This window comes from Vicugna pacos, chromosome X, assembly GCF_048564905.1.
Source record: "Vicugna pacos chromosome X, VicPac4, whole genome shotgun sequence".
Classification (NCBI taxonomy): domain Eukaryota; kingdom Metazoa; phylum Chordata; class Mammalia; order Artiodactyla; family Camelidae; genus Vicugna; species Vicugna pacos.
Genome location: NC_133023.1, coordinates 7,067,304 through 7,087,305, shown reverse-complemented (window position 1 = coordinate 7,087,305; position 20,002 = coordinate 7,067,304). Strand labels below are relative to the sequence as shown.

Sequence of the window (20,002 nt, the reverse complement as noted above, 5' to 3'; positions counted from 1 at the left end):
TCAGTTCATTAAAAGGGACTGAAAAAAGATTATTGCCAACCTCCGCCTAGGGTCACAGCTTTTAACAGACTTCAGACCTGGGAGTCTGGAGCAAGTCAGTTGTTGGGTTGGAACCTGGCTCTGCACTGTTTCTGATACCCACACAAAACGGAAGCCCCCAAATGCAGAGATAATATAAGACTCCTGAATGAGGAATTCCAAGGACAAGGTGAAGGTGACCACAAAACAGGCAGGGTAGGCTAAGCAAGGAGGGTGAGGGACAAAGACATTATTAATGACTTCTCCCCTTCAAAACTAAAAACTCAAACCACATTTCCAAAGTATATAAAGAAATCTTGATTTTCTAAAAATCCAGCCAACAAAATCTGCCAAGACATTTTCTCATCTCAGATGCAATTCATTTTACTAGAAAATATTAAAAAGATGTTCAAAGAGATAAATGAAGGAAGTAACTTCTACTGTGAAAGAGCAAAAATTTGAAAAACCACAAGAGAAGGATATGAAATAAGAAAAAAATAGATATAAAAATTACAAATTAGAAGTTTTAGAGGGAAAAATGTTGACACTGAAATTGCAAAGAAGACTCAGCTGCAAAGGAGTTTTGGAAACTTGAGTTTCAGCCTCCACGTGGGGGAAGATAATCTACACATAAGAATATGAAACTTGATCCATACTTCACACCATATACCAAAATTAAATGTAAAAAGATCATATACCTAAAATGTAAAAGGTAAAAACTATAAAACTTCTAGGAGAAAGAAAACATGGGAGGAAATCTTGGTGACCTTGGGTTGGGCAAAGATTATATACAATGGCAAAAACATAAAAGAAGTATTTATAAATTATACAGGTAATTGTAAATTGTATTTCACCAGGAATAAAAACTTCCTATCAAAAGGCACTCGTAGGAGAATGTAAAGATAAGCCACAAATTAGGAGAAAATATCTATAAGTTATTTATTTAATAAAGTACTTACATCCAGAATATGTAACAAATTGTCAAAACTCACTAGTAAGGAAATAGATAACCCCTTTACCACAATGAATAAGAGAATTGAATAGATACTTTACCAAAGAAGGTATACAGATGGCAAAAAAGCACATGAAAAGATGCTCAAAATCATTAGTCATTAAGGAAATGCAAATTAAAACCTCAGTGAGATGCCACTTCTTACCTACTAAAATGGTTAAAATTGAAAAGGGGGACCATGCCAAGTGCTGGTGAGACTAGGGGAACTGGAAGTCTCACACAGTTTGTAAGAATAGAAACGGTGTATTTTGGAAAACTGCAGTTTCTTCAGTAGTTAAACACACATTTCCAATTTGACCCAGCCATTCTAGGTTTTTACCAAGAGAAAGGAAAGCACAGGTTTATATAAGGCTTGGACATGAATTTTCATGTTAATATTAAGGGTAATAGCCCCTAAGAGAAACGACCCAGAGTCCATCAGCAGGTGAACAGATAAACGATTTGTGACATAACCATACAATGGGATATGATTCAGCCAACAAAAAGGAGCGAACTGTTGCTACATGCACCAACATGAATCTCAATTATGGTGAGTGAGAGAAGCCAGACAGCAAATAGTATGTACTGTATGAAGAGGAAAAGGGCCCCTTCTCTTCACTGCTTTTATGTACTGGAAATCTCCAAAAGTTAAGATAATTAACTTGAAGTTCAGTTGTTTGAACTAACAGTTTTGGGGTGGGAACCCTGCATATATAAAAAAGCATTTAAAATACATTTAGCATTTGTAAGGTGAAATAAACAGCAAAAAAAAACTGATATAAATAGGCCTGTGTCCCCAGTGAAAGGAGATTCCAACCAACAGCGTATTTCCATGATGAGTATGGAGTGAATTCCAGAAATTGCAACGTGCAATCACACTTGTCAGGGAAAAAAAGAACAGTGCCAAGTTGGAAAATATTTTTAAGCAATATATATAAAAAAAAGTGCTTTCTAATGAAGAAATTCATATTTTGCTAAACATACAGTGTCTGATTCTGAAGTGTGGTACCATTTAGGATAGTATTTCACAGAGTATGGTTCAAATCAGAGCCACCTGATCAGAATCATTTAAGTCAGCAAACATTTTCCATAAAGGGCCAGATAATAAATATTGTCGGTTTTGCCGTATGGTCTCTGGTGTAACAGCTCACCGCTGCCCAGTGCTGTAGTGTGAAAGCAGCTGTGGGTGATTGATTCATAAACACGTGCACATGGCGGTGTGTCAATAAAACTTTATTTGCACACACAGATTGTGCGCTGGACGTGGCCTGCTCAGACCATAGTTTGTGAACAGCCAACTTAGAACAGTGTTTTTCTTTTTTTCCCTTCCTTCTTTCTTTCTCTCCACCTCTTTTTCTTTCTTCGTTTCTTTCTTTCCTTTTTTCTTTCCCACAGTTAGAAATGCATATACATCAAATGCAGCACGCGCGCGTGCGCGCGCGCGCGCACACACACACACACACACACACACACACACACACACACATGAAATAAGTTTTACAAAACTAACTTGCCCTTTCTATCAGGAATGCCCTCTGCTACTTTCTTTTCTCCTCTTCTCCCTCATTTAGTTTTTTCATGCTAGTCCTGTCCATACTGATGATTCATCACCTGCAGATCAAAGCACATTCCTTGCTTGTTAAAATGCAGATTCCTGCTGTTCTGCCAATGAGAACTCCTCACCTGGGATGTGGGAATGTGGACCCAAACATCTACGGCTTTTCTTTAAAAGAAAGATCCCCAGCTGATTCGTGTGCACAGCAAGTTTGAAAAGCTCTGATCTGGTGTATCAGATGGAATTGTGCACTGAACTAAAAGTAAAATTATGCCAACAATCGTTTTCTGTAAAACATTTCTCTGTTTTCAGAGGAGGCTCTCATTTTGGCTTGTTGCAACTTACGAATGATGTAGGGCGGTTTTTTCTTTTCTTTTCCTCATGTCACTTTTGATTTCCAATATCATGATAGAAGGGGAAGAAAATGAACTTTAAGCATTGTTATGTCTGTCATCTGTGGTCCCTACTAGGCATACTGAAAGGCCATGAAGTTATTCAGAAGGAATATTTGAACCTTATTTTTCTTTTGTTAGAATTGTATTTAATGTCTTCAATTCGGCCATGTAATTTAAAGCATTCTTTATGTTGGGTGATTAAATATTCCTTCCTCTGACAGTTTCTTAAGGACATGTTCTAATATCTTGAATTGGACTGTATCCCTTTCTTAGCTTTACCTCTGGATATAATGATGTTAGAAGCTAAATTCTATTTGGTGTAAAATAAGTGTTATTTTATTCAACTAATGAACACAGTTAATCTGCTGCGGTGGTCACTATAATTACATATAATGAGGTAAGTCTTTTACCGGGCTTAAAATAACATACTCTTTGCCCCAGAGTTTTGACACATCATTCTCTAACCCTTTACTTTGAGGAATTTTTCTCACTCTTGCCTGAAATCCTGTGGGTGCTGCCTCTGAATTCAGCATTCATTTCCTTTGTTTGCTCTAGTCCGACTTAGCCGGAATTGGACGTTCCTCAGAGGCTTCAAGTTCTGACATCTCCTTCCTTCCTTTTCCTCGATTAGAGTTGCCCAGGGATGATAGTGATGACTTGGAGAAAGAAGGAATTTCTTGGAGTTAGCAGGAATTCTGGAGGGAGCCTGAGCCAGTGTTGTCTGTAAGACAGATTAACTGGTCCCCTCCCTACCCTTTCACCCAGGGCTGTTTTCCATTCTGGAATGATCATAAGGCCAGCCAAGACCTGTCCCCGGCTGTGTGGATGGGGGCACTGGGCGCGCGGCAATTCCAATTAGCGGTCTAATTTTAACTTGGCTTCTGGCCAGAGGGCTTCATCTCACAGCACATTTCAAACACCAGCGCGAACGGTCAAGTGGGTGACCGTGGACTTATCTTGGCTGGCCCCAGAGGTCTGGTCAATTACGTTTGAGGGTCGTTTTCAAGCAAGACGGAATCAGGAATTGGAATGGAGATTGGAATCAAACAAGCATTTTTATCCCGACTGGGAAATGCTTATCAAAATAGTTCTTAGTTATCGAGTAAGCACAAAGTGCCTGGAAATGACGTTCCCAGTGAGGGGAAATGGCCCAGCTGTGCTTTTTTTGGCGTTCTCTCATCTACTCAACAGGAAAAATATTAATCAATGGAAAAAACGCTCCCTTTCTGTTAATTTAACACATGAGTTTTAGATAGTGTGGGAAATAGTAATACCTAATGTTTTTATATCACAATTTTATTACGTGGATTGCAAAGAACTTTTGAGAAAATGGTTTTTACTTAGCCGCACATTTGCACCTGTAGAGATGTTTTATTTTCTCGATGGGCCAGCCGAAAAGCTGAGCTAAAGTTCCAGGGTTCCCAATGATCTTAATTGTATAGACTGGTTGAAAGAAGAGGTCCAGGGAAGAGGTCCAGTGACCCTCTGTAACTCGCCTTGGGCGACACCTTTTTTCCCCATCAACAGGGAAGCAATTCGCAATTCAGGATTTCCTCATAAAACAAATTAGCAACACTTCTCCAAGGAGATAAAGACTATCTAAGAGTGCCCTAACTGGGCTTTCCATATTGCTCTGCCTAGTTTTTGAACTTTTATTGAAGGATGACTGGCAGACAACAAAATGTACACGCTAGGAGGGTCCAGACTGACGCATTCTCACTAAGCGAACCGACCCATGTAAACACCTCCGTGCCTCTTTTGTTCAAGGTGATGCGGCTTCGGAAACTGGCTCAGCAGATTGCAAACTGCAAACAGTGCATTGAGAGGTCGGCATCACTTATCTCCCAAGCGGAACACTCTCTGAAGGAGAATGATCACGCGCGTTTCCTACAGACCGCTAAGAACATCACCGAGAGGTAAGTGCAGGGGCTGCTGGGAAATTCTCAGCAGCTGGCCTCCCGCGTCTAGGGTGTGATTGGTTGGCCTTGCCCTGTCTTGCTTTTGTTTGCATTTTCAAGGCTGAGTACCAGAGAGAATAGAGGCTTTGAGTTGCTTTGTTCCCGCTGAAGATGCTTCCCTTTGACATGTCAGCCTTTTCAGAATCAGCCTGGAGTTCAAGGCCTTTGAAACAAGAGTCTGCCAGTTAGAAAGAATGAAATCAGCCTGCTTTTGAGGGTGTGGGGAGAAAGCTTGTAATGGTTCAAAACGGCATTTATTGTGACCCTCAGGCCTGATCTTATCGTATACTTGGTAACAAAGAAGCCAAATGAAGGCCACAACATAAAAAGGAATCTTTTCTCCTGTCTCAGGGCTTACCTATTTAAAAAAAAATCACCCGGGTGTTGTTGTCTGTTAGGCCTGATTTTGTTTGGTTGAGAAGCTTTGCCTCTCCTGAAAAGTCGAGGCGGACTCATGTGGGAGAGAAAGAAAGGACCAAACTGTCAACTTCATACCTCCTTCTTTTAGAATAGTCTTTATTCTAGGGTAGGGAATATAAAAATGACCTTATTTGAATGGGCAGCCCAGCAGTGAAACTAGCAGGGGTCAGTGTTCCTTCAGCCCTCGGCCTTGCTTGGTGTAAAATGACTCATCTTCACTGCTGCAGGCACCTGTAGCGGTACGCCACCTAAACGACATCTGCAGCCAATGTCAGTGGCCTTGACTTTTCATTCCAGTTGTCAGAGTCAGCTGTCCCTTCACCAAAACAGTAAAAGAATCCTATCACTGGAGGACCCCAGACAGCTCACTTGTGCCAGTCCGTGTCCTAGAGCAGGGGTCCGCAGACTGCTCCTGTAAAGGACGAGAGACTATTCCCCGCTTGGCGGGTTAGAGGTCTCCATCCCAGCTCCCAGCTCCTGTGCTCCGCCGTGCATGACGCGGCAAGGTGTGGGCGAGGGTGTGTTCCAGCAAAGCCGTTTGCAAAAATGGGAGGCCAGACTTGGCCCTCGGGCTGTACTTTGCCAACCCCTGGCCTCAGGGGGGAAAAATACTCACCATCTTATGATTTGAATTTCTTCAAGGAAGGAGAAAGGAAACTATGGCTTCTGAAGGGACTTGCTTGTGCTGCTCCGCGTGCTAATTCTCCACGTGTCGCGCAGACACAGGCAGCGCGCTTTCCGTTTCCACTGTTCCCTCAGTGGGAGGAGTACGCAGGGCTTTTTATAACTGTGACCTAGTATCCAGCCAGCTTCTTTGTGTTCTTTCTTATATTTGAGAAAATTTCCTCTGCGACTGGTTAGATACTTATCTCTTCCAATGCACGTGGGCAACAGCTGGTTATCATCTCTTTTATATCCTTAAAATGATCTCTTCCCTCCTCCGAGAGCTGCCAGCCTCTTTCTTCATGCCGCCTGGGTTCCAAGTGTTTAATTGTCTTCGCTGCTCTCGTCTGGCCTGCGTCCAGTTGCCTGAAATACTCATGCTCAAGTTAAAAACTGCAAACAGCACTTGTATTCCAGTGTACCCAGGACACTCCGCTAGACAGCGTTCACACTTACGTCACGGTTTCCAGCTGGGATCCAATAGTACTTTCCTCCAGCTATAAATTGTGACGTGTCCGGATGAAATGGCCAGCCTGTGCTGCAGTTCTCAGCCAGGCCTAAAACTGCGATCAAGTCTAACAGGAATAAATTCTCACCTAGCGAGGGGAGAGAACGTGGTCCCATAACAGTTATGGTAGAATGTTCTAGAAGAAGACGTGCATTGGAAGCATAACACAAGCACATGGATGCCCAGCAGGTCCTGCCTGGCCCCGTTCAGCTCTACCTCTCACAAGCCCATATCTCATCAAGAAACATGACTGATCTCTCTCTCTCCCCAAATGAATCATATCATACACTGTATTCTCAAGCCTCACTGATATAAAGTTCTTGGTGTGATTGTAATGTGCACTTTTATAAAATTATGTTAAATAACCAAGACTCTTCACTAAATCCAAGCATAAGAAGGTTGGCTTACTTGAAGTCTGAACTTCCATCAGGTCTGAATCCGTAGTACCTAGAAAAATTTGCTAAGAGCCCTTGTCCCTCTGTTTCCGCCTCCCCTGTCTTTCTGTCTCTGTCCGTCAATCCTCTTGGTCACTTCCTGAGCCTTTCTCTCTTCCCAGCAACCAGAGTGTAGTCAAAGGTCACCGGGCTTGGGTTAGGAGTTGGGAAACCTGGGCGCAAATCCTAACACTGTCACTTTTTACCTGTGATTCTTCGGGTTTATCCCAGAACTACTTTCTACTTAAAAATCTGGGCTCATAGTAGCTCCCTCTATCTGGAGCTGTGACAACACTGCTGACAACGCCTGTGAACTGGCCTTAGGTGTTGCAGCTGCTCCACCGTGTTGGCTGGATTGGTGTTTTCCTATTACTTACCATTCCTCTCTAGAACATGACTTCACAGGTCTGCTTCCTGTCGTGTCTGCCTTGGGCTTTGGCACCCGTGTACTTCTAAACCGTCTTTATTCTTCTCTTCAAAGGTGTAAAGCCCAGAACAAACTTTTGATCCTGCATACCTTCCTAAAGTGAGAGTTGGATGCGATTTTTCTGCATCATTAAATCACTTAGAGTGGGTGTGTTCGCCTGCAAGCTGAGTCAGACCACAAAAAGTTACTTAATTCATCCAAAAACAAACAAACAAACAAAAAAACCCGAGGAGAGCCTCAAGCTTTACATTGTAGGAGATGCATATGCTTTGCAGTCAAGTGTGTGGCTCTGTGCTAATTGCTTGGTAGTAATTACTGACAGCATTGGAGCTGTTCCCTCACACTTGTGAGTCTTCGTTTTGCTCCTGTGCTCCCAGCGGGCAGGACCCAGCCATCTTGTTTTCACCATTATGGCCCCAGCACATAGCAAACTGCCCGACTGGAGTGAATGCTTGAACAAAGCTGTAAAACAGAACCGATTATTCCTACCTAATATGGTGGTCGTAGGGATGCAATGAAATAATGTAGTAAAAATATTAGCCGAGTTCCTATCACAAGGTGAACATGCAACAAATGCTAATTTCCTTCCTCCCCAGTCACTCAGTGGCTGCATGTGGATTATATAACACACAGTATTCTCAAGCCTCACTAATACAAAGCTCTTGGTGTGACTGTATGTGTGTGCTTTTGTAAAATTATGTTAAATAAGCAAAACTCTTCGCTAAATCCAAGCATAAGAAAGTTTACAACTTATAAGAAATCTAAAATGAAAATCCCTTCTAGCAGCAAAGTTGTATCAAGAAGACAGTAAAAGGAAAATTCCCTCTGAACAGTACTCAGTTTTCAGAGTTCCTAGTGGGAACTCAGCCTCCGCAGCGTGACCCCTCTCCCTCACCACCATAGGCAATTCAAGGATCCAAAAGACTTCCCCAGAACACAAAGCCAAAAACTCCAATTGTCAACTGGAAAGATGTCACTAATAATTCTAAGAATTAGAGTGTATCTGATGAGTGATTCTTGAAATGTGTTCTGCAGGGTGTTCATTGGTGTTAAAACAACAGAGTTCCTGAGTCAAATGCATTTGGGAAATCTGGAGCTGACTAAAGGAAACTATGTTTTGTTACATGAGACCTCAATGGGTTTTACCACGATGATGTGCGTTGTAGCCCACCTGCCCAAGAGAGACCTGTCTAAGTGCCATTGCTGGAGGTCAGGCATGGGAGGGGGGATATTAAACAGGAAGGGCAGAGTATCTTCCCCAGGTGTTGACAGTTTGGCAGCAACCTTGTGAGTACTGTAGCTCTAGACATGTCTACCTTTTGGAAAACTGGCCCCGTGTGGCTGCTAGCAACTGAGTGTCGTGGAGATGACATCAAAGTCAAAATAGAAACAGGAAGTCATGTGCAGCCCACTGTATTAAGCATCAAGATAGGACCCAGCACCCTTATTTGCTCCAGTATGTTAAGAGCTACACACACGCACGCACGCATGTGCACACGTGTACCTGTACACACAGACACGGACGTGACTGTAAAGGCATGGAATTGAGAAAGTGGTATACACGGAGGGTCCTGGCGGATTTTGGCAGTTCATCTGAAAGGCCAGAAGATGGGCAACAAGGGTTTGGGGGGTAAAAACGATGCCTAAAGTGTTGAATTTGGCAGACCTCTGCTCGCCTGTCACTCCAATTAAGAATTTGAAATTGTAGCCAGAGATAAATATCTCTCCTTCCATCAAAATAAAAATGCTTAGGTGTTAAAAGCTGCAGTAATCTCCAGAGAGTCTCACCGTCAGTCTTTGCCTCCCAGGCTTAGGAACTCTCATCCCTTCCATCCCTACTTCGCCAAGTTCCCAGCGTCCAGATGGCAAGCATGTTCACAGTGTCACTTGACCGAAGCATGTTTTAGTTCGTTGTGGGCGGACCATAGAACCAGGAGAAACTTGGGGAGGAAATCTATTTAGGAAGAACCTGAACAGAAGCTTACACCAACTCGAGATTATCCGTTCAGAGCAAACCAGAGCCTCTAACGTGGTGAGCACAAGCTCGGTGCCATTTGAGTATAGCAAAGAAATGTGATAGGAAGTTCGGGGCTTGGTCTATAATCGCTTGGTGCAATTTTCCCTGGACATCGTGAGACTGAAGTACTGGAGTTTCACTTTGAATGGTTATTTGAGGAGTTCAAGTGGCCCTGGAATATTTCTTTTAACTTACATGCATTTATGCACATGTTTCGGGGTCTTCAGTACATGACCTCTTTTAAGGGTTTCGTAAATATTTGTTGAATAATCGTGGGGTCTCTCTGAGTTTGAAGGCATTTTTGTGATCATAGGTCATAGGGAAGGCATTTTTTTTAAAGTACAGTTTGACCGTCTTGGAAATTGCCTGGCAAGCATCCCTTTCTCCAGCAATCTAAATTAGTGCTTGTTTGTCGTAATAATGAGTCCAATTCACTTGGGTGCAATATTTAGCCAACAAAGTACCACAACTCTGCTGTTCACTGTTTCTTGGTGGAAGGGTCAGGTGGTGGATTTAGATTCTCCACCCTCATTCAGACACTTGAAACTTTTCTTTCCAGAGTTTATGCCTCTTTAAACTTTGACGTGCGGATCCCAGCCTCATTCCAGTTATGACATTGCTGGTTATCCTTCCTACTGTCCTCCCTCCATAGCACTGAATATGCACCAGAAATACAATTAGAGAAACTTTACTTCTCAGGATTTTGGGCATTTCACAGGTGTAACTTTTTTTTATCGAGGTGAAATTTGCATACCATAAAGTTAACCATTTTAAACTGACCAATTCACTGGCATTTAGTACCTTCACAATGTTGTACAATTCCCACCCCTGTCAAGTTCCAGAATATTTCCATCACTCCAACAGAAAACCCCACATCCATTATGTAGTCACTCCCCATTTCCCTGCCCCAGCCCCTGGCCACCACCCATCTGCTTTCTGTCTCTCTGGATTTGCCCCTTCTCAACATTTCACACAAGCACATCATATAACATGTGGCCTTTTGTGTCTGGCTTCTTTCCCTCAGTGTAATACTTTCAAGGTTCATCCACGTTGTAGCATATATCAGTATTTCATTACTTTTTATGGCTGAATAATATTCCATTGTATAGATAGACCTACAGATATGATTTGTATAGCCAAGATACATTATCTTTATGAAGTCCAAAGCTTTCAGAGTCATTAAGAGATGCAAAAGGAGGTACATCCCTTAGGGTAACCAGGTTGAAATTTTTCTAGATTAAATGGAAGAGTACAGACTTAGAATTCTCCTCCTGGCTGCTACTAGCTAGCTTTGTAACCTTGTATGAACAGGCATCAATACTGTTAATTAGAAAATAAGTAACTAGACTGTGGCTAAATCATTTAAAAGTTGTTTCTTTGCTCAAAAATTCCCAGTACCCTACACACCACCCTCCACCTAGTAGGTCCTTGGTGGCGTTTATCAAACTTCAAGAAATACCAAAATCGAGATTACAAGGCTAGCATAATTTGATTTGCTCAGAAGTGGTTTACATCATGCCATAATCTTCTTGTTCTTAAGAGAATCACTTGCATTTTTTTAAATTAGTCAGAAGTGTTCTGCTATGAATGACAACTTTCCGAATCACCGTGAGAGTCAACTGAGACTGATACATACCAATAGATGGCTTTATAGCTTATAAACGAGAAGTCTAACTAGCCACCTTGATGAAAAGGAGAAACAGCATCCGTCGGGGGAATTTGTGAGAAAGCTCATGAATATTTTCCATGGCATCTGCTGGGAATATGGTGCAAGAAAATGAACACACGGAGAATGAAAATGAGCCAGACAAAAACTCGTTTTTTAATGTTTATTTTAGAGCAAGGCTAGTAATTGATTAAACTAATCCAATATCTGGAAACATTCTTTTTTAATCTTCATTTTGCCTTTTATGCAGTTGGAAATTTTGGAGACTTCTCTTTGAAGTGGAGCAGGGTCGAGTCTGAAAGGAACAAACAGTTTCCCAGACAGATGTGTGAAGAAACGCCTGGAGCTGTGTGCTTCTCGGTGGGGTTAGATGTGCAGGGCCCAGGCTGTTAAATACACAGCAACGTGAAATATGAATATTCTTTTGCCTCCATGGGGAATTATTTTCCGATGGTAAAAAGGAAGGGAGGAAGCCATTCCGCTGTTGCCCCATTCCTCTGCCTGCGCTTGAAGCTTGCTCATTTGCATTGTGTTGCTGTGTTGTACCATCCCAGGATTCTTGTTTAAGGCTCCCATGTAAAAACGGCCAATATTTTCATTTTTTTTTATCTAAGTAGAGTCAGTTATGATGTGTCAATTTCTGACGTGCAGCATCATGTCCCTGTCATGCATATATATACATATTTTTTTAACGATAATTCTTTTCCTTTTAATTTTGTCATTCCTGGGGAGTGATGGTGAAAGCCAGCTTGAGGTTTTACAAAAGTTGTTTTGTTTAAATTCCAGAGTCTCCATGGCAACGGCATCATCCCAGGTCCTAATTCCTGAAATCAACCTCAACGACACATTTGACACCTTTGCCTTAGATTTTTCCCGAGAGAAGAAATTGCTAGAATGTCTGGATTACCTTACAGGTATTGTTTTTGTGTGTTGTCTTTAACACTGGGTGCATTCAGTGATACAAAAACTTTGCCATTAGATCCATTTCCTAAAACCATGGGGTGTGGGCTTCAGATTTAGGAACGGCGTCTCATATTCCCATAGACGATTTCTGGCATTTCTTCTTTTTTTTCCCCAAGCAAAATAACATAGTCCAAGACTAAATTGGGGACGGAGGGAAAAAGAGTCTCAGTCATTTAAAGCATACTTGACACCATTCTCCTTACTCTCACATGATAGCTCTGTTGGGCATCGGAGAGATGTGGAAGGCAGCGTGGCTGTTTTCTATTTCACAACAGCACAACAAATGACTCTCACAGTGCCTTGGCAGAGAACAACTTGGCAGCTAACTGTGATGGGGTGTCTACCTTGCTCTGGCTTTTGTGTTTATTTAAACATCGCAATGTCAAATTGAGGGAAAAGTCTTATAATCTTCATTTTGCAGATGACCGAGGTCATCCAGCTTGCTGGAGGTCAGAAAGCTAGTGAGAAGCAGAATTCAGATTTAGCTCAGGTCAGTGCAGACTCCCAAGACCTCTGCTCTTTCTAGTAAAAGACTGACTTTCATCTTGGCAGAGGTCAGTATGGCAGAGGTACCCCAAATCACATTTGAATTCCTGGTGCCATGTTTCAATCTTGTGCTTTCTGATCAGCTTTTTTTCTTCATGTCAAACTTAAAAAAAGCAACTGGAATAAAAAGAAAACCCCGTGTGACTCCCATTTCTAACCATCCTTCCAAATTTTTCTTTGCTGCCCATCTCTAGAGCAGGCACTGCCAGCATTTGCTGGTAGAATGTTGACTATTTAGACGACCTATTTGTGTTAGTCAAAGCCACCAGTGCCTGCGACTTCAGAAAAACGCCGCTTACACAGTGAATCCAGATGTTCAGTGAACTCAGGACGTGCCCCCTTTAAAAGACCACATCCGTTCCTTAGCGCAGCACCAGCATCTCCACTCAAATTCTGTGTGTGTTTGTGGGAGAGCGGTTGGGAAAGGTGGAGCAGGACAGAGGAAGGACTGTGTGATGTTTGCTTTTACAGTCTGTGGCTAGAAAGCAAGGACTTCTGTAGTCAAGGAGCATGGTACCCAGAAGCTCAGTTTTCTCTCTGCCCAGACCCGAGGTGCTGTTTTTAGCCTTTCTGCCTTTGTGAGGGATGCAAGTCATCCCACAAACATCTTCTTATCTTATGTAATTCTTTCAAACCCTACCACTCCTATTAAGGAAGAAAGAAGTTGACTTGGAAAGCATGTACAGGAAGGAACCAAACTTGGTTTCACGTATTTATGAATAAAGCCTTTCACTTTGAGATGTACCTAAACTATCACTATTCGATAGAACTTTCTATGCTGATAGAAGTGTTCTCTAGCTGCTAGTCACGTGGGGCTATGGAAAAGTCGGACTGTGGCTAGTGAGTTTTCACTTTGATTTAACTTTAGTGAAATTGAATTGAAATATAAAGAATCACGTGTAGCTCCTGGCTCCTGTATTAGACAGTGCAGGTCCCAGCCTTTCTCTGGCTGAGCCATTTTTTTTTTATCATGGCATCCTATTAAAAATCTCCTTTTTTCTTATATCATTTGGAAATGCGCTTTATTGCAACAACAGAAAATCCATTTGGCAGTGACTAAATCCATCAGAGAGTCTTACCGTCACAGAAACGGGAGATCAGAGGTGTGCCATCCAGGGCTGGGCAGCCGTTCAGGGATGACCTTGGACCCCAGGCTCTTTCTCTTTTTCTGCCTTGCCATCTTCATTGTATTGCCACGTGATTCCCAACATGACTGCCCCACCTCCAAGCATTACATTCAAGTTAGGGACCAAAAGAGAGGGATAGAGGGGAAGGGATGACAAAAACACTTCTGTCAGCCAAGTTTGTCTTTGTTAATTAGGAAAACGAAAATCTTGCTCAGAAGACCCAACTCACAAACTTCCACTCGTGTCTTGTGGGCCAGATCCATGCCCCAAAGTCATGCCCAAGGGCAGAGAAGACAAAACTATTTGGCTGGGCACATGGCCCTCCTGCACAAAATCAGTCTCTTATTGACAAGAATGTGTTCTATTTCCCAATTATTGTTTAATACATTTCAACAACGTACGCCCATTCTAATCTCTGTACAAATGCCAAGGGACTGATTACAGGGGAAATTGTGCAAGTAGTTTGCACTGACTGGTAATTGTACACCATATATCATCCCGATGGCTGTTGATGCCAAACCAAAGACCATATGGGGTACCTGCTATTATGCCTTCGTAGCTGTCAACCTCAAATACAAATCTGGACCATTTCTAGACATAACATCCATCCTGGCCATAACATACGATGCTTGGCAGATACTGCCAAGTCCAAACAGTTTATCAGACATTTGTAAGCAGGAAATGAAGTGTTTGTGGAGTATTAGCCCACCATTTCTTGTGACCTGTTGATGACAGAGGCAAGAAAATAACAGTTCTGGTACCAATTCCATGAATATTGAAATTGGCAGCATGCTGCTGCTCTCATTTACAGTAAATTGGATATTGACTTTTCAGGACAAACCCACTGGGTTTATAATCAAAACAGAGTTAGCCTGCCTAACTGTGAAAACAAGATTTTTTTCCCCCATGACATGCCTCTGGACGGTATGTCACGTTACTAACCCAGAGAGGTGACACTTCCTCCCTGATTGCAGCTATTGCCATGTGTGTCTGAGCTACTGGCCTATTTCAAACATAAGTTTTCTATATATTTAATCATATATTGCAATGCAGAAAGAACAAACGCTTTCTACAATGGTTGATGGAGAAAGAATTCAATGAACTATTTAGATTATGGGAGAATAAATATTTCTCCACTGATCCAGGCAGGGTGATCCCACACTAACAGGGACCACACAGACAATAATAAGCATGTTTTACGATGCAGCTGGGCCTCCCCCGTGGAATGCATCTCCTGATGGGTGTCCCTTATTCATCCAAGTCATAGCGCATGACACTAAATCTTGCATGGGGATACTTTGGGAGACAGATGTATGAAGTCATAGTCCAGAAAGACTGCTTTGAGGGCTCTGTGGAATCCGTCTACCTTCATGCACGACTTAATGCAGTGCCTGCCACATGGAGGTGCTTAATTGTGTTGGTACAACTCAATAACCAATAGAGTAAGCTGGGCGAATTGACTATATGCAGCAGACATCAAAGTTGCTGGCTTCATACAGTCCTCGTCCTGGAGATATCTTCGGGTGGTAAAGTGAAGAATACAAAAACAGAGTTTTAGATTTTACCATTTTCATAAACTTTCCTCCCTCTGGGTTTGTTTAGGACTCATCAATCCTCATCAAAGGTTACAGCAGGAAAGAATTCTGTAATAGTGAAAGCAAAGATTGCTCCTTATCTGTGGGAGGCAGCTATGTTTCTCCTTTTGAAATTAGGTTCTGGTGTAGGGAAGAATAGAAATAAAGCTCTGGATCGATTTTTTAAACCTGGACTCGGCACACTTTGACTGTAAAAGGCCAGATAGTAAATGTTTTAGGCTTTGCAGGACATATGGTTGCAACTCCTCAACTCTGCTGTCGCCCAAAAGCAGCCATGGACAATACGTAAATGAATGAGCCTGGCTGTGTTCCAATAAAACTTTATTTACAAAAACAGGCAGTGGGCCAGATTTGGCCAAGAGCCATAGTTTGCCAACCCTGGCACTAAAATATTATTGCTGGTGCAAAACACTCACCACCTAGTCTTTTTCTTGCTCCCAGACTCTTCTCATAAAACCACTTACTGAAATCAATCCAATATAAGTCAACCTAAAATCATTATTTTGGTAGGCTTGAGATTTCTCTTCTCTGCAATGTGTTCAAGACATAAAACAGCAGCCTTCCCCAGCGATAAAGTTAATCAAATGCCAGGGAATCGTGTTTCTCTTGGGGAGAGAAATGTGCTGCTTAGATCGGATTGATTGGTAATCATGTTCTTAATGTGCAGTATCACCTATAAATTGAAAAATCAGAAGAAAATAGAACCATACTAATAAATTTTTATAAGGTCTCAAGACATCTAATGACAAAATTTTCAAACAATTATCTGGCTGGTCTGTTAAGGGATAACAAACATCAGTATTTTTCCAGTTGGGTGCCTCAATATCAAAATACGTAGTCTCTTGGAGCTCATAGGTTGTCTGACTTTGGCCCACGTGCCAAATCTGGTCCTCACTTGTTTTTGTAAACAACGTTCTACTGGAATCTGGCCGTGTCTCTTTGAGCGCAGATTGTCTCTGGCTGCTCTCATGGTGTCAAGGCAGAGGGGAGTGGTTGCAGCAGAGACCATACGACCCACAAAGCCTGAAACACTTACTGTCCGACTCTTGAGCGTAAAAGTTGGCCACCCCCACGATGGGGATGAAATTACAAAACTTCATCTTGTTGATTTTTTTTCACATGTTTTCTTTCATGAATAAGAGAGTAGTGTTTGTTTAACCTTCTAAAGATGCTTTCATGATACACAGAGATAAGATACTGGCTGACTGAAGTCCCACTACCTGTGAAAAATCACAGTGATAATCAGCCAACCAAGTGTTCTTCAGATTGCGCTGACCACCTCTAGCACAGCAGTCCTGACGGGCGTGTTTAGAGACGCCTGCTTTGACTGGCAGACTTCTCTGAGATGTATCCCAGAGGTGTCTGCGCCTCTGCTGATGAGCATCTTGGTCCCCACAGCTCCCAACCCTCCCACAATTAGAGAAGAGCTCTGCACGGCTTCCTATGACACCATCACCGTTCACTGGACCTCCGATGACGAATTCAGTGTGGTCTCCTACGAGCTCCAGTACACCATCTTCACCGGACAAGCCAATGTTGTTAGTGAGTACCGCACGCCCTGTTGATTCTCTGCTTGGTGACTGTTTTTAGACAGATTGCACTTTGAATTTAAATCTCAAGGGAAGACAAGGAAGGAAAGGATGCACAATATGTATTGGCTTGTCTTCCCTAAACCAAGGAGGTGACAGCACTCACTTGTACTATGTTAGTAAATATAACTGGCCAGATAGCACTGAAAAATTTTCATCTGTAGCAGATGACATGGATGAATGTTACAGACCTTGTTAGGAGAAAGAAGCAGGAAACTAAAGAATGTGCGCCATGTGAGTGCATTCATACATGTACACGTTCAAGATAAAGATAAGCTATTTTGTTTATAGAGATGAATACGTAGGTGTAAAAACAGTAAATAAGAGTCAGGATGATGGTTGCCATTGGGAAAAAATATATTGGGATATATATATATATATATAAAAATAAATAAAAATATTGGGAATTCATGGGGTTAATAGCACTTTCTGGGTGGGAGTTACGTGGTTTAGTCATTATATCATATATTTAGTTCTTTTCTGAGTGTTATTTCACAATTTTTTAAAAAGGGAATTTAATACAAGGCGTAGCCAAAGAATACCAAATACCTGGTCCCATTTGGAGAAGAGCAGGGCCATCATTTGAAATGTTAGTAATTGGCCCCCACCTGGGAAGAATTTCAGACTTTATTTGAAACTCAGAGAAACCCCTCTCTCACTGGGGCCCATGAGATATATTTGGTATCCGAGACAATTTGATGATCTCAAATCGCAGCAGTAGCTGGCCAGAGAGATGGTAACAGAGGAAATACTCCCCTTCACCGCACAGAGTTATTTAAATTGAATTAAGTAAATGGCAAAGGACCAGAAGAAATGGCTTTTCAGGGGAGCGAGTCTGAAACTTCTTTAGCAAATAAAAATGGAATATGTCAAAGTAGGCTAGACTAGAATAGCAGCCACTTTTCAACAAAGAGATGTTCTGAATAAATCCATATCAACTTAATGTGCTTTTATTATATAAATCTTTTTTCCCTTAAAGACACTGTTCTTTCCTAGCTCAAGTAATTCTGAGGTATGTGATGCTTAAAACAGAAATTTGATTTAGGAGGAATTAAAAGAGTGATGTAGAAAGACCCCCACCTCTAAGTGGCAGAAGCATAAATGACTCATCCCAACAAATGGCTCCCCCTACCTTCCTTACATGCCCATTTCCCAGCCTTCCCTCCTCAACCCTCTGACCTTCCACTCCTTAATCCATCTGCCTTGGTAGCTTCAATTAAAATCTTACCATTTTGTATGAATGTGTAATTTGGGAGTGGAAAGGAAAATCTCGAAATGTTGAGAACAGCTTTGGCAAGTTGCCTGAGTAAGTAGGAAGTATGGAGAAGGCAGAAATGGTGGTACAACACAAAGGTCTTGGGACAAGTGATCGTTCACTTCAGTCTTGAGACTGGTTACGTATTAGCATGTTAAGGGGATGTGAGACAGCCGGGTCATCATAAGCAAATCCATAGAGGCAGAAAATGACAGGGTACAGTGAGCGATCTCATCTAATTAAGCCTGGCTGGAGAGTTGAGTGAGGGAGGGGAGACAGACATGAAGACGGATAGAACCAGGACTCCAACCCACATAGGTCTGGTTCTAGAAAGTACATGTTCTTAATGATCAGTTACTGCATTCTAACCCACAATAAAAAGCTAGACCACAGAGGGCCACCCAGGCCGCACCACGTTTGGATTTGACCCTGTGGGTTTGGGAGTGAGAGCAGTAGTGCGATCAGACGTGTACTCAGAAGCCAACTTGGGATGCACTGTGGAGGATGGAGTGGAACAGGGCAAGACTAGAAGCAGAGACGTGAGCTAGGAGATTCGTAGTAACTCACAGAGGCGGAGATCGTCAGGACCTGCAGGTGGCGCTAGCAGCAGAGAAGGAAAGAGAAGGTAATTCCAGAAAGACTTCTCTACCTCTGGCCCATATCCCTGGGCAGCGCCATTACTGTCCTCAGATACTTGAAGTGCTTTTTAGGGCAAGACATGAAGCACCAGTGTAGCAGTGGTTCAGCAGCATTTCACTCTCCTTCTGGGATTCTGGATTCTCCTGGTATCGTTCCTTATCCCCAGTTCTACATGCCTGCTCCCAATCATGAAGAATGATACTCATTCTCTAAATCCTCCTTTGTAGTGAATAATGCACACTGTGTAATATAGAAAACGTGTATAAAATATATACAGTGAAAATGGGATGTTTTTCAATATGCTAGCCACCACAGTTACCCACTGCACCAGTTCCATTTCTCATGCACCTTTCTTTAGACAGTTTATGCGGAGGCAAGGGTACGCACACATACATGTACATTTGTAGGGACACGGAAGGTAGCTGCCGTACACAGTTCTTCACCGTGTTTTCACGCAATATCCTATCTGAGGGACTCTTCGATCTCAGCACAAATAAAGAACTGCTTCATTTCTTTTTGAGGCAGCATAGTATTGTGATAAGGATGTACCCTGATTTACTTATCTCTTCCTCTGTTGATGTATATATTTAGTTTGTTTCCAGTCTTTTGCCCTTATAAACAGTGCCTTAAGGAATATTCTTGAATACCTGTCTTTTCACACATGGGGAATTGTATCTGTAAAATCATCTCGTAAGATAGAATTGCTAGGACAAAGAACATTTGCATTTTAATTTTGGTTAACATTGCCAAATTGCCCTTCAGAAAGGGGACATATGGTTTTTTTAAATGCATTTTTCCAGCTGTGTGAGCTTATAGCTCACTGATCTAGGATATATGTAACATAAATTTAACATGGAATTAAAGTCTAATAAGACTTTCAACCCTTGATTATGCTTCACCATAAGCCTGAGATACAAATGACTCTGTAAGCACTGATGTCATAGTAAATGGTCACTCTTTTATTTAAAGCAGTGATTCTCAACTGAGGGCAATTTTGTCCGCCAGGAAACATTTGGCAGTGTCTGGAGACTTTTTTTTTAATTTAATCTTTTTATTTTTTTTCCTTTTTTCAGTTTTATTAGGTAGAAAGGCAACATTTTTTGTTCTCAAAACTCAGGGGAAAAGTTGCTACTGGCATCTAGTAGGGACAAGCCAGGGATGATGGGAAATATCCCGCAGTGTACAGGAAACTCCCCACACACACACACAGCAAAGGATTATCTGCCCCAAAATGTC

The 20,002-nt window shown here is 42.0% G+C and overlaps 1 protein-coding gene across 11 annotated transcripts in view; it reads left to right on the top strand.

Annotated features, from left to right (window-relative positions):
- The window catches only part of MID1 (midline 1), a 333,537-nt gene that overhangs the window by 292,798 nt on the left and 20,737 nt on the right, over window positions 1-20,002 (top strand). For all 11 annotated transcript variants that reach the window (XM_031671144.2, XM_072956833.1, XM_072956827.1 and 8 more), the window contains 3 exons: window positions 4,727-4,875; window positions 11,839-11,966; window positions 16,682-16,825. In XM_031671144.2, coding sequence (XP_031527004.1) covers window positions 4,727-4,875; window positions 11,839-11,966; window positions 16,682-16,825 — 421 coding nt within the window. The remainder of the gene's footprint in view (window positions 1-4,726; window positions 4,876-11,838; window positions 11,967-16,681; window positions 16,826-20,002) is intronic.